Source organism: Girardinichthys multiradiatus, chromosome 15, assembly GCF_021462225.1.
Source record: "Girardinichthys multiradiatus isolate DD_20200921_A chromosome 15, DD_fGirMul_XY1, whole genome shotgun sequence".
NCBI classification, from domain to species: domain Eukaryota; kingdom Metazoa; phylum Chordata; class Actinopteri; order Cyprinodontiformes; family Goodeidae; genus Girardinichthys; species Girardinichthys multiradiatus.
This window is the reverse complement of record NC_061808.1, coordinates 32,720,360-32,733,972: the sequence shown is the minus strand read 5'-3', so window position 1 is coordinate 32,733,972 and position 13,613 is coordinate 32,720,360. Positions and strand designations below refer to the sequence as shown.

The 13,613-nt window shown below is 40.5% G+C and overlaps 1 protein-coding gene across 1 annotated transcript in view; it reads left to right on the top strand.

The window, feature by feature from the left end:
* LOC124882553 (adhesion G protein-coupled receptor F5-like) overlaps positions 1–13,613 on the top strand; it is a 44,729-nt gene that overhangs the window by 22,081 nt on the left and 9,035 nt on the right. Inside the window, exons 16-25 of the mRNA XM_047388998.1 lie at positions 796–951; positions 1,046–1,204; positions 1,398–1,424; positions 2,841–2,996; positions 3,091–3,249; positions 3,425–3,463; positions 5,468–5,640; positions 5,742–5,803; positions 8,535–8,665; positions 8,772–8,975. Coding sequence (XP_047244954.1) covers positions 796–951; positions 1,046–1,204; positions 1,398–1,424; positions 2,841–2,996; positions 3,091–3,249; positions 3,425–3,463; positions 5,468–5,640; positions 5,742–5,803; positions 8,535–8,665; positions 8,772–8,975 — 1,266 coding nt within the window. The remainder of the gene's footprint in view (positions 1–795; positions 952–1,045; positions 1,205–1,397; positions 1,425–2,840; positions 2,997–3,090; positions 3,250–3,424; positions 3,464–5,467; positions 5,641–5,741; positions 5,804–8,534; positions 8,666–8,771; positions 8,976–13,613) is intronic.

The following is a 13,613-nucleotide window of genomic DNA, read 5'->3' as shown; positions in this document are numbered from 1 at the left end:
ATAATCTGAGTTGGTACAAAAATCTTTTTGTAAATGATAATTTCATTTATTCAGGACAAAGCTATCCTAGCCAACTTGGCCCTATGTAAAAACATAAAATGTCCCCTAACCAGATAACTAGTTGTGCCACCCTTAGCAGCAACAACTGACATTAAACATTTTCAATAAACTGGTTATGTGTCTATTACATCACTGTGGAGGAACTTTAGCCCACTCTTCTTTGCAGAACTGTTTGAACTCAGCCACAATGGAACGTTTTAAAGCATATACGGCCTGTTTCAGGTTACACCACAGATGATCATGAACAAAGAATGTGCTGCAATTGGTTTTCTCTGAACCCTCACTGCTGATTGAAAGCCATTTACCAAATAAATTGGTTACCTCTTTCTGCACGTACCACCATGTTTGATGTTTAAAAAACATCTTGTACCTGCAGCTTTGGCGAAACGTTTGGCCAGCTCTGAGCACTGCTATACTCCCACTGCCTTTGTGTTACATTTCCACAGTGACAACAACTGTAACACCCTCTTCTACACAAGCAATTATGACAGATTGTTGTGTGTATGTGTGGAATCTTATGTGTAGAGTGTCATATTAGTGTAATAGAGAGAAATACATCTGTGAGGCTATCATACTGTAGTTATGCACAACTTAGTCATTTTATCTCTAAAACTAACTGAGCATCTCAAAGTGCATGCAGTTTGACCTGACTCAACTAAACTTGTTCATGTGAAAGCTTTTTTTCATCATCATGTGACGTTGGTGTGATTAACTTTTTTCTTATCCCACACACAGCCCCAGTGGACATCGATGTGGAAATTGTCTTGCGCATCCCAACCTCTACAGTTCCATCAAATATATTCGACTATTTCAGATATTATCTCCGAACAATCACCTACCCAATAATCGTCTCACAGTCTGTTGCAATAAAAGAGGTGTCCTTCACCACAGGTAAGAGTGTCTGCTTGTTAAGTGATTAAGCTGCTGAATCAGCTTTCATGCTGATAAGAATAAATAATTGTGCATTTGTCTTTATTTAAAACAGCCTGCAATCCAAACTCTGATTACGGGCTCCAATGCCAATGTGAGAATGGCTTTGCTTGGCCATGTGACATGTGTAACAGCAACAACTCATGCAGCAATCAAACCTGTACGTGTTTAATTGGACTTCCTTCCAATGACAAGTTCTGCCAGCCAATCACAAGTAAGCATATTGCTTTTTTTGGTTGCAGAAAAGGCTGTTTATATCAAAGGAGTGGTCTGTCCACTTTCAAGAAAAAAAGTCATATTTTTTTACTTTTGTGTAGTTGCAAATTGTGTCTAAACGATCAAAAATCAAATATAGAAGTTTTTCTCGATAGAAATACAAAACTGTAACCTTTGCTGTTGTTCCACAGGTAACACTACATGCTCAACACTTCCAGGTATGTCAAATAAGGAGATTTTTCCTATAATTCAGCAAAGTTATCTTTCCAACACTAATGAGCCTAGCGCATGGAAAACCTTAAAATTAATCAAAGTTTATTCAGATGTATTTGAGAAAATTCAATGTGGAATGAATTTATCATTTAACTTTTTCTCCTGGCAATGGCACACAGTCACTTCATGTCCCTCACTGATTGAGAATCAGCTACCATGGTAACTGACATAATTATCAGGGTAATATGTCACTGTTAAGTTAACAGGTACCTGTCAGAAAGGTAACTAATAAATGTCACTAATAATTCAAGAAGTACAATGACACCAAGCACAATATCTCCTCTACCAGCTTATGGTACGATACAATACACATTTTTAATGAAAGTGTGTAAGCATACAAAACATTAATCCTAGAAAGACTGCAAGGGCCTTAGAGTACATGCAACAATACAGGATTTTACTTAATCTAAATAGGTCTTCTGAATGGAAAAATTCATTAAGGAGATAGTAAATACAAATGCAGTGATTTGAAAAAGTATTTGTTTCTTAGATATTTGTTCTGTTTTTGCTTATTTTTTGCATTTAAATGTTTTAGATGATCAAACAAATTTTAATATCAGACAAAGATAATCCGAGTTGGTAAAAAAATCTTTTTGTAAATGATAATTTCATTTATTCAGGACAAAGCTATCCTAGCCAACTTGGCCCTATGTAAAAAGATAAAATTTCCCCTAACCTGATAACTAGTTGTGCCACCCTTAGCAGCAACAACTGACATTAAACATTTTCAATAAACTGGTTATGTGTCTATTACATCACTGTGGAGGAACTTTAGCCCACTCTTCTTTGCAGAACTGTTTGAACTCAGCCACAATGGAACGTTTTAAAGCATATACGGCCTGTTTCAGGTTACACCACAGATGATCATGAACAAAGAATGTGCTGCAATTGGTTTTCTCTGAACCCTCACTGCTGATTGAAAGCCATTTACCAAAGAAATTGGTTACCTCTTTCTGCACGTACCACCATGTTTGATGTTTAAAAAACATCTTGTACCTGCAGCTTTGGCGAACCGTTTGGCCAGCTCTGAGCACTGCTATACTCCCACTGCCTTTGTGTTACATTTCCACAGTGACAACAACTGTAACACCCTCTTCTACACAAGCAATTATGACAGATTGTTGTGTGTATGTGTGGAATCTTATGTGTAGAGTGTCATATTAGTGTAATAGAGAGAAATACATCTGTGAGGCTATCATACTGTAGTTATGCACAACTTAGTCATTTTATCTCTAAAACTAACTGAGCATCTCAAAGTGCATGCAGTTTGACCTGACTCAACTAAACTTGTTCATGTGAAAGCTTTTTTTCATCATCATGTGACGTTGGTGTGATTAACTTTTTTCTTATCCCACACACAGCCCCAGTGGACATCGATGTGGAAATTGTTGTGCGCATCCCAACCTCTACAGTTCCATCAAATATATTCGACTATTTCAGATTATATCTCCGAACAATCACCTACCCAATAACCGTCTCACCATCTCTTGCAATAAAAGAGGTGTCCTTCACCACAGGTAAGAGTGTCTGCTTGTTAAGTGATTAAGCTGCTGAATCAGCTTTCATGCTGATAAGAATAAATAATTGTGCATTTGTCTTTATTTAAAACAGCCTGCTATCCAAACTCTGATTACGGGCTCCAATGCCAATGTGAGAATGGCTTTGCTTGGCCATGTGACATGTGTAACAGCAACAACTCATGTAGCAATCAAACCTGTACGTGTTTAATTGGACTTCCTTCCAATGACAAGTTCTGCCAGCCAGTCACAAGTAAGAATACGGTTTATTTGCTTTTTAAATACAGGTTGTTAGTGCTAATCAATAAAAGGTCTGTTCAGTATCGAGACCTTATTTGTTCAACTGCAAATATTTATTTAAAATTCTAGTCCTGCTGATTCCACATTTACTGCTTTTCTATAGTTTTATTTCTTTTTTTAATCCACAGATGTCACTATATGTGAGCCAACTCCTACACCTTCCACAGGTATGTAAACATGGAGATGTAATTCAATTAAATTCAGTTTTATTTACATAGTGCCAATTCACAACGCATGTCGTCTCAAGGCATTTTATGAAGTCGGTTCAGTTAAATCATACAGATTTCAAGTCGGGTTCATACATTCCAATTAATCCTAACTATCAAACAGTGCAGTCAGATTCAGTTTATTATTCAAATTTGTTCAAAGGTTTTTTTTATCTAAGGAAACCCAGCAGACTACATCGAGTCAGTGACTTGTAGCATTCACTCCTCCTGGATGAGCATGTAGAGACAGTGGACAGTCACTTGCATTGGCTTTCCAGCAATCCCTGAGTTGAATTTAAACAGTTAAACAGAGTTTACAGTTTGCTTCAGCAAACAGGTTCAAGTTTGAGTTGTATTAGTCAAAATCTGGACACGTTCAGTCAGACCTCAAGGAAAGTTCTGTTTGAGTTCTGATTCAGTGCGGTTTAAACTGTGATCACTCCTGTGCAAAGTTTTATTAAACAGCTGCTTTTACTGTTTTAAAATGTTATCTGTGTTTTCAAATTGGCCAATCCTAAATCAGCTGTGAGTTTAAAGTTGGATTTTTAAAGTCATTTGAAGAAAGTCTGCGATTCGAGCTCAGCGCCGGATCATTCCATTTCTATCATCCTTGTTCCCTCTGCTGGTTCCCGTGGGGGTTTTCTATCCAAATGCTTGACTCATGAGCTGAGGCATCAAGATGCTGCATTGGCTTTACTGTGCCATCAAGTGGACAACTAATGTAAAACAGGCAGAGTGATTAAAATGATATGAATTTCTTGTGGGGGGCATTTAAGATTTTCTTTTCCAAGGCCCAGGCAAGGCTTTCAGCAGGCCTGTTTAAGATACTTTTACTAAACTCTTAACTCAGTAGCATAACTTCTTCACAAATTCATGGCCAAATTGATAATTTACATATTTTGTTATATAAATACTAACAATTAATTTCAAAATAATTCAATTTTAAATTCCTTAATTTAAAATGAAATAATTCTGTGACAGAATAACATATTTTAAGTTCACAGGATACATACAGTTGGTGTTGTGCATTGAACACGTTCAAGAAGTGCTCTCTTTGTTTGAGAGCTTTGATCTTAACAGTGCTGTTTTTAACATGACAAATTTGAAGTAAGGACAGCTCTTCTTGATGTCATTTAACAACACACTGTTAACAAGTGAAGGAAAGATGTATCCTGCGTTGTCAAGGGACAAACTGGCTATTTTACCGAACAGAAAAGACTTTCCCTCAAAGCAAGCTTGCTGGGTGCACGTGTGTGTTTGCATGCTAGTACATGCAACGCAGTTGCACATCAAATCTCTGCAGTCTTTGTGAGAACCCTATATTGATAATAAATGCCTCTCCTCCCACTTTAAACTTGACGATGATGCCTTAGGCTTTAATTTAAATGTAAGATTGAAGGCTGAAGGCTCCTGCCTTAACAGGAGTGTTTTTTCTTGATGATTTGATTTCAAGAGGACAACAGTTTCAAAAGAACCAGTCTTATGTGTCTCGCTGTAATTCAAAGAGCTTCAAAATCAGAAATTTGTGTCAGATTGAGGCTGGGATTAACTTTTAGAGTTATGATTAACCCAACATAAATTAAAGTAAGCTATTTAGGGATTGGTTTATTTTGAGCTGTTTATTTTTTTATAGCAAATGTCATTGAAGAAGTAGACATTTTTATATTTTTAACTATCTAATGTTTGGAAAACAAAACTTTTCCGATGTGCAGTATGTAAAAATTTACTAAAATTGTGTACTAAAATTTTCCACAATTTTAGTTACGTTTTCATATCTTCCCAGTTAGAAAAATGTAAGCATTTTAAAATGTTTTCATTGACTTTATTTTTTGGTAAATTTGTAAAATGGTTTAGTGGTATCGCCACATCTTATAGCTTGCCATGTATGGAAAAACATGTTTTGTTTTGCTCTTCATTATTTCACACTTGACAACCCTAATTGATTCTTTCTATATCTGTTTTTAGTGATTCCAACCACACCAACACCCACAACTAAAGTAACCACCATCAATTCAACAACTACACCACCAATAGCACCCGGGCCTCAAGTTATATCAGGCAAAATTACCATGGAAATGCCATTCGACAGCTCATTCAATGACAAGGACAATATAGTTTATAAAACCATTTATAATGCTGTAAGGCCTCATTACTTCATATGAGTCTGTTCTATTTTTGTATCGTAGCACTAAATTTACAGAATGTATAAGTGTTTATTCCTGATCTTTTTCACTCTCAGACAGAACAGGAGTGTACAAAACATGTATCAAAAGATTGTAAAGTTAAGGATCTAATCTTTAGGTAAGTTAAATTTTATTCTCATTATTCGCATCAATTCTGTTTAATAGTCCATCAAAATTAAACGGAACCACAAGTTTGCATTTAAATAAAAATCAAAATATAGTCATTTATTTTTCACTTTGTACTTGAATAGATTTATGCCGTAGTTCTGTTTAATTTTAAGAGTTGTACAAGAGCACTTGGCTGCTTTGTACCATCAGTGCCTGGTGGAGTTGGTTATGGGGAAATATGCGTTACATGGCTATTTGTTTTTTCAAGTGAGACCATATTAAAAGGAGAGTGACAGATGTGGGAGAAAGTATGAGAAGAGCTGAAATTCAGCAGAACATGTACAGAAATTTATATAATAATTTTGAGTGACTTAATGTTGTTTTCTTTTATTTCTTTATTTAATTACAAAGAAAACACTGCGTTTTCTCTGTGCAAAGCACTTTTTAATGTGCTATGAAAAGTTATTTTCACCCTTACAAATATATATATTTTTTTGCTTTTTTGGTGATGTGTTTCAGATAATCAAGCCAATTGTAATATCAGAGAAAAGATAACCTGAGTAAAAACAGCAGTTTTCAAATAAGGATTTAATTTATTAAGAGAAAGAAACTATCCAAACCAATCCGTTCAATCTCCCTTTTTTACTCAGAATTAATGCTGATTAACCCCTTTTTGTTTTATTTCAAGTTTAATTTCACAGGAGTCTGTTTACTGCAGAACTGTAGAATCAATAAATAACCTAAATAGATCATTTCTGACAGTATGAAATAGGCTAAACAATCCTATTCAGCAACACATCATTCCACAATCTGAAGAAATTCAAGAACAGAAATAAAACAAAGTTATTGATATCTAGCAGTCTAGTAAACAATGCTAAGAGCTATTGTTCAAAAATAAAGAAAACAACATTTACAACATCTCAGTACATCTAAACTAAAACTAAGAGCATTTCAGAAAAAGAAATCATCACACACTCAAGACACTCAAACTTATTGGTGGTAGTAAGATCATCTAGGTCTGCTCTGCGTCTCCAGGGCTGGACTCCCAAGTACTAAAAACACCTTTGGGGTATTCAGCGGGATCTGTAGGACATAAGAAAACAATTAAATAAATAAAAGATACGTTTTTGAGTAGTCAAAGTTCAACCTTAAATCTAATTGCGATGATCTGTAGAATGATCTTAAAAAGACTGTTCCTACTCAATTCTGCAATGTGGCTCAATTACAGCAGTATTGGAAAGCACAGATTGTGGGTTTGTTCACAGAATGATTGACTTCACTGAACACCACATATTAATATAATGAACAGCATGCATGTTGTGACTATTGGGTGTGTTGTTTTCTACATCCATATTCCAAAAGAGATTACATTCTTTCATATCCCTCATAACTACTCACAAAGTTCAAAAACCTGTAAATCACATGAACCTAAATATTAACAGCATTTCTTTAAAACTTTGTTGATGCAGCTTTGGCAGTAATTTTTTAGATCTCCACAGTTCAACTGGGTTCAAGTCTGGGTTCAGGCTGAGTCACTCAAGGACTTTCAAAGAGTTGTCCTGAAGCCACTTCTTTGTTTTCTTGATTGTATTCTTGGGGTCACTTACCTGTTGATAGATGAACCATCGCACCATCTAAGCACAAGACCACTCTGGAGCACATTTTCATCCAAGATGTCTCAGTACATTGCCGCATTCATTTTTCTTCGATACTGATTAATCTCCCATTTCCTGCTGCTGAAAAACATCCCCATTGCATGACACTGCCACTACCATCCTTCAATGTAGGGATGGTATTAGCCACATTATGGGTGGTGCCTGGATTCCTCCAAACATGACGCGAGGCATTCATACCAAATAGTTTAATCTTTGTCTCATCAGACCAGAGAGGCTGCCATGTCCCTTTTACTAAAGAGTGGCGACTCTACCCTCCAGGCCTTATTGGTGAATTGCTGCAGGGATGCTTGTCTCTCTGGAAGGTTGTCCTCTCTCAACAGAGTAACACTGGACTGACACAGTGACCATTTGGTTCTTCGTCATCTCCCTGAGTACGGCACCCAATGGGTCAGATCGATGGCTGTCTAGTTCTAAGACGAGTCCTGGTGGTTCCAAAATTCACTTACGGATTATGGAGGCCAATGTGCTCATTGGGACAATCAAAGCAGCAGAACATTTTCTGTACCCTTCCCTGGATTTGTGCATTGAAACAATCCTGCCTCAGAGGTCTACTGGCAATTCCTTTGACGCCAAGCTTGGTTTGTGCTCTGACATGTACTGTGACTGTGGGACATCATATTGACACATGTGCCTTGTCAGATCTGGTCTAATCAACTACATTTACCACAGGTGAACTCTAACTAAACAGTAGAAACAATGTCATGATAATCTCTGGAAACAGGATACACCAGACCATAATGTTGACCCTAATGGCAAAGACTGTGAATACTTGTACATGTGACTTTTTATTTTATTTTTAATATATTTGCACACAAAAAAAATTGTTAAATTGAATCCATTTTTTGATTAAGGTTGTGACATTACAAAATGTGCTGTGAATACTTTTTCAGTGCACTGTGAATTTACTTTAACGGAGTATTATTTTATTAACTACATACTATTTTGAGTTTTGTTAGGTATCTTTTCAAAATGTTTTATTTGCAACAACTTTGGAGATTTTTGTAGAATTAAGTATTCTTTGTGATTTAAATTGGGAAATAATCACTTCTTTTTTCTTTTTTGCAGTGAAGGAAGTACCATTGCTAACTATGATTTGAGTGTTACTTCCACTACACCACCAACAAATACACAAATTCAGTTAACACAAGATGGAATATTGACACAAGTGGCATCAAAGTACCCTGTCAGCATTCTCAGTAAGTAGACCTTAACAGATCTGGGGAATGTTGAAAATGTCAAATTCATCCTCAAATCTCATATGTTTAAGGACAACTGATGAATTATTTCCTTGTCTATATGAAGGTAAAGACCAGATGGACGTTGATAAAAATCAATTCTATGTTGGGGATCCGCTCACTGTGACATGTCGCCTTCCATCTTTACTTGATCTTGCTAACACATTTTTCGTATTGTGGACGCATAATGGAAACAAGATTGCCGAAGTACGCAGTTTACTTAATGGAACATCAACATACACATTCACGAAGTTTCTCACATATAATGATGGTAAGAAAGAAATCTAGCACATATCAACCAACTGTAAAATTGTAACTGGAAGTGATTTCAAGATATTTTATTCTTATGCATTTTATTGCAAAATGACATGGATTGGCTGAAGATATTTGTTTTAAAGTGCTAAAGTATTGCTTCCCCATTTACAGTTTATAATGACACATAAATCCAAAGATTTATAGATGTAGAACAAGTTAATCTGACATAAGAAAGAAAAGCAAATACTATTTATATTCAATTCAATTCAGTTTTATTTATATAGCGCCTATTCACAACACATGTTGTCTCAAGGCACTTCACAACAGTCAGGTACATACATTCCAATTAATCCTAACCATTGAACAGTGCAGTCGGAGTTAGCCTTTTATTCAAATTGGATAAAAAGTTTTTCTATCCAAGGAAACCCAGCAGATTGCATCCAGTCAGTGACTTATAGCATTCCCTCCTCCCGGATGAGCATGTAGAGACAGTGGACAGTCACTGGCGTTGACTTTGCAGCAATCAGAATCAGAATCAGAAAAGCTTTATTGCCAAGTACGTTTTTGGACATACAAGGAATTTGTTTTGGCGTAGTCGGTGCAATACAGTACAAATTAAACAGTATAAACATATCTACAATATAATATAAATATATGTGCACAGTTTTAAGTGAGTGAGAGCATGCATATAGCGACAGCGGAGAGGAAAAGCTCCCTTTTAACAGGAAGAAACCTCCAGCAGAACCAGGCTCAGTGTGAGCGGCCATCTGCCACGACCGACTGGGGGTTTGAGAGAACAGAGCAGAGACACAAAAAGAACATGGAAGCACTGATCCAGGAATACTTTCTATGGGAAGGAAAAGTAAATGTTAATGGATGTAGCTCCTTTAGTCGTTTTACATAGAAAGAAAGAACAGATAAATTCTGAGCCAGTTTTCAAGGTTAGAGTTTGAAAGAGAGCACATGCAGTTTGTTACAGTTAAGGTCAGTCAATCGCTATGTCTGGGATAGAGAAAGGGTTAAACACTAAAAGACAGGGCTATGTGGATCATTGGTAGAGGGTGAGCATTAAGTCGTTGCCAGCAGAGGCTCGGACGATTCCCCTCTCCAGAAAGGTGTCACAAATAGACACAGAGCCAGGCCAGGTGTAGCTTCTAGGAAGAGAATAGAGAGAACAAGGTTAAAAGCTGAAATAACAGCAAATAATGCAAAATTGGAGAGTAGTGTGAGAATGTAGCGAAGAGGGTGAAAGTGGTCGTTATGTCCTCCAGCAGCCTAAGCCTATAGGAGCATAACTACACAGATAGTTTCAGTTCAGGTTATTTAGTTAAACGGCACTTATTTACAACAATGTCGTCTCAAGGAACCCCACAAAGGGTCCCACTGATGGTCATTGTTATACTAAAAACCACAAGGATTGGGATACCTCCCTCTGTCAGACTGATTATAACCATTGGAAAAGAGAAGGGGTCATACAGGTAACAGAAATGGAGGGTGTGTTTGCACCTCAAGCCTATATATCAAGCCTAGATAAAAACGGATCTGGACTGGGATGTAGTTAAATGTAGGATTTGTTTTAAAAGAAAGGCCTGAAAATAAAAAAACAAAGACAACATTTAAAACAAAACAGATATAGCTGTAATAAACATACAAAAGCATGAAATATATGTAAAATTGAATACACCAAAGCTTGAATATAATCATGATTAAATTCCCTTTTTGACTAAATGAAGGAAAATACATATTTTTAAACTAACAGCAGTTAGAATCAGCTGTACCTTTACTGCCAAAAGCATGTTTAGTTTTTTTTCATAACTTCTATTGTATTTTTTACATTTCTGAAATCTCATGTTTCTTGCACTCGCAGCAACATTTTTTTTGTTAAGTGTTTTGTATTGATATGTGTTGTAAAGTGGCACGATATAAATAAATCAAATTGAATTAGCTGCTGCTGTTCTTCAGTTGTGCTACAATATAACACAGATAGTAAAAACAGTGATCCAACATTAATGTGATGAAATCAATCACATCTTTACTACAGTTGTGGTAAATACATGTATGAAGAGTGCTGGAGCTAAATCACAATCTATTTCTAAACCTCGTACTCGTCGTCTTCCGCTTATCCGGGACCGGGTCGCGGGGGCAGCAGACTCAGCAGAGACGCCCAGACGTCCCTCTGTCCAGACACCTCCTCCAGCTCCTCCAGGGGGAGCCCAAGGCGTTCCCAGGCCAGCCGAGAGACATAGTCCCTCCAGCGTGTCCTGGGCCGTCCCCTGGGCCTCCTCCCGGTGGGACGTGCCTGGAACACCTCCTGAGGAAGGCGTCCAGGTGGCATCCGGTATAGATGCCCGAGCCACCTCAACTGACTCCTCTCGATGTGGAGGAGCAGCGGCTCTACTCCGAGCCCCTCCCGGATGGCCGAGCTCCTCACCCTATCTCTGAGGGAGTGCCCGGCCACCCTACGGAGGAAGCTCATTTCAGCCTTTTGTATCCGGGATCTCGTTCTTTCGGTCATGACCCAAAGTTCATGGCCATAGGTGAGGGTAGGAACGTAGACCGACCGGTAAATTCAGAGCTTTGCTTTTCGGCTCAGCTCTCTCTTCACCAAAATGGACTGGCACAGTGCCCCCATTACTGTGGCAGCCGCACCAATCCGTCTGTCGATCTCCCGCTCCATTCTTCCCTCACTCGTGAACAAGACCCCAAGATACTTAAACTCCCCTCCAACCTGAAGAAGACAAGCCACCCTTTTCCGGTCGAGTACCATGGCCTCAGACTTGGAGGAGCTGATCCTCATCCCAGCCGCTTCACACTCGGCTGCGAACCGCCACAGCGCATGCTGTAGGTCTTGGCTAGAGGGGGCCAGCAGGACCACGTCATCCGCAAAAAGAAGAGACAAAATCCACTGGTCCCCAAACCAGACCCCCTCCGGCCCTTGGCTGCGTCTAGAAATTCTGTCCATAAAAGTTATGAACAGGACCGGTGACAAAGGGCAGCCCTGCCGGAGTCCAACATGCACCGGGAACAGGTCCGACTTAGTGCCGGCAATGCGGACCAAACTCCTGCTCCGCTCGTACAGGGACCGGATGGCCCCTAATAAAGGGCCCCCAATTCCATACTCCAGCAGCACAACCCACAGGGCATCATGAGGGACACAGTCGAATGCCTTCTCCAGGTCCACAAAACACATGTGAACCGGTTGGGCAAACTCCCATGAACCCTCGAGCACCCTGTAGAGGGTATAGAGCTGGTCCAGTGTTCCACGGCCGGGACGAAAACCACACTGCTCCCCCTGAAGCCGAGGTTCGACTATCGGTTGGACTCTCCTCTCCAATACCCTGGCGTAGGCCTTACCAGGGAGGCTGAGGAGTGTGATCCCCCACTCTCCAGTCACCCTTCTTATGAAGGGGGACCACCACCCCAGTCTGCCAGTCCAGAGGCACTGTCCCCGACTGCCACGCAATGTTGAAGAGGCATGTCAACCATGACAGCCCTACAACATCCAGAGGTACTCAGCGCGGATCTCATCCACCCCCGAAGCCTTGCCACCGCGGAGCTTTTTAACCACCTCGTTGACTTCAGCTTGGGTGATGAAAGAGTCCAACACCGAGTCCCCAGCCTCTGTTTCCACCACGGAATGCGTGATGGCAGGATTGAGGAGATCCTCGAAGTACTCCTTCCACTGCCCGATACTGTCCTCAGTCGAGGTCAGCAGTCTCCCACCCCCACTATAAACAGTGTTGGCGAAGCACTGCTTCCCCCTCCTGAGGCGCCGGACGGTTTGCCAGAATCGCTTCGAGGCCAACCGGTAGTCCTTCTCCATGGCCTCACCGAACTCCTCCCAGGCCCGAGTTTTTGCCTCTGCCACAGCCCAGGCCACAGCACGCTTGGCCTCACGATACCCGTCAGCCACCTCAGGAGTCCCACAAGCCAACCACAGCCGAAAGGACTCCTTCAGCTTGACAGCATCCCTTACTGCCGGTGTCCACCACCGGGTTCTGGGATTGCCACCACAACAGGCACCGCAGACCTTACGGCCGCAGCTACGGGCAGCAGCATCGACAATAGATGCGGAGAACATGGTCCACTCGGACTCTATGTCGCCAACATCCCCCGGGATCTGGTCGAAGCTCTCCCGGAGGTGGGAGTTGAATACATCCCTGGCCGAGGGCTCCGCCAGGCGTACCCAGCAGACCCTCACTATGCGCTTGGGCCTGCCAAGTCTGTCCGGCTTTCTCCTCCTCCAGCGGATCCAACTCACCACCAGGTGGTGATCAGTGGACAGCTCAGCCCCTCTCTTCACCCGAGTGTCCAGAACATGCGGCCGAAGGTCTGATGATACGACAACAAAGTTGATCATCGACCTCCTGCCTACGGTGTCCTGGTGCCAAGTGCACTGATGGACACCCTTATGTTTGAACATGGTGTTCGTTATGGACAATCCGTGACTAGCACAGAAGTCCAATAACAAAACACCACTCGGATTCAGATCGGGGAGGCCATTCCTCCCGATCACGCCTCTCCAGGTGTCACTGTCGTTCCCCACGTGGGCGTTGACGTCCCCCAGCAGAATAATGGAGTCCCCGGGAGGGGCACTATCCAGCACCCCCAACAGGGACGCCAAGAAGGCCGGGTACTCCGCACTACCACTCGG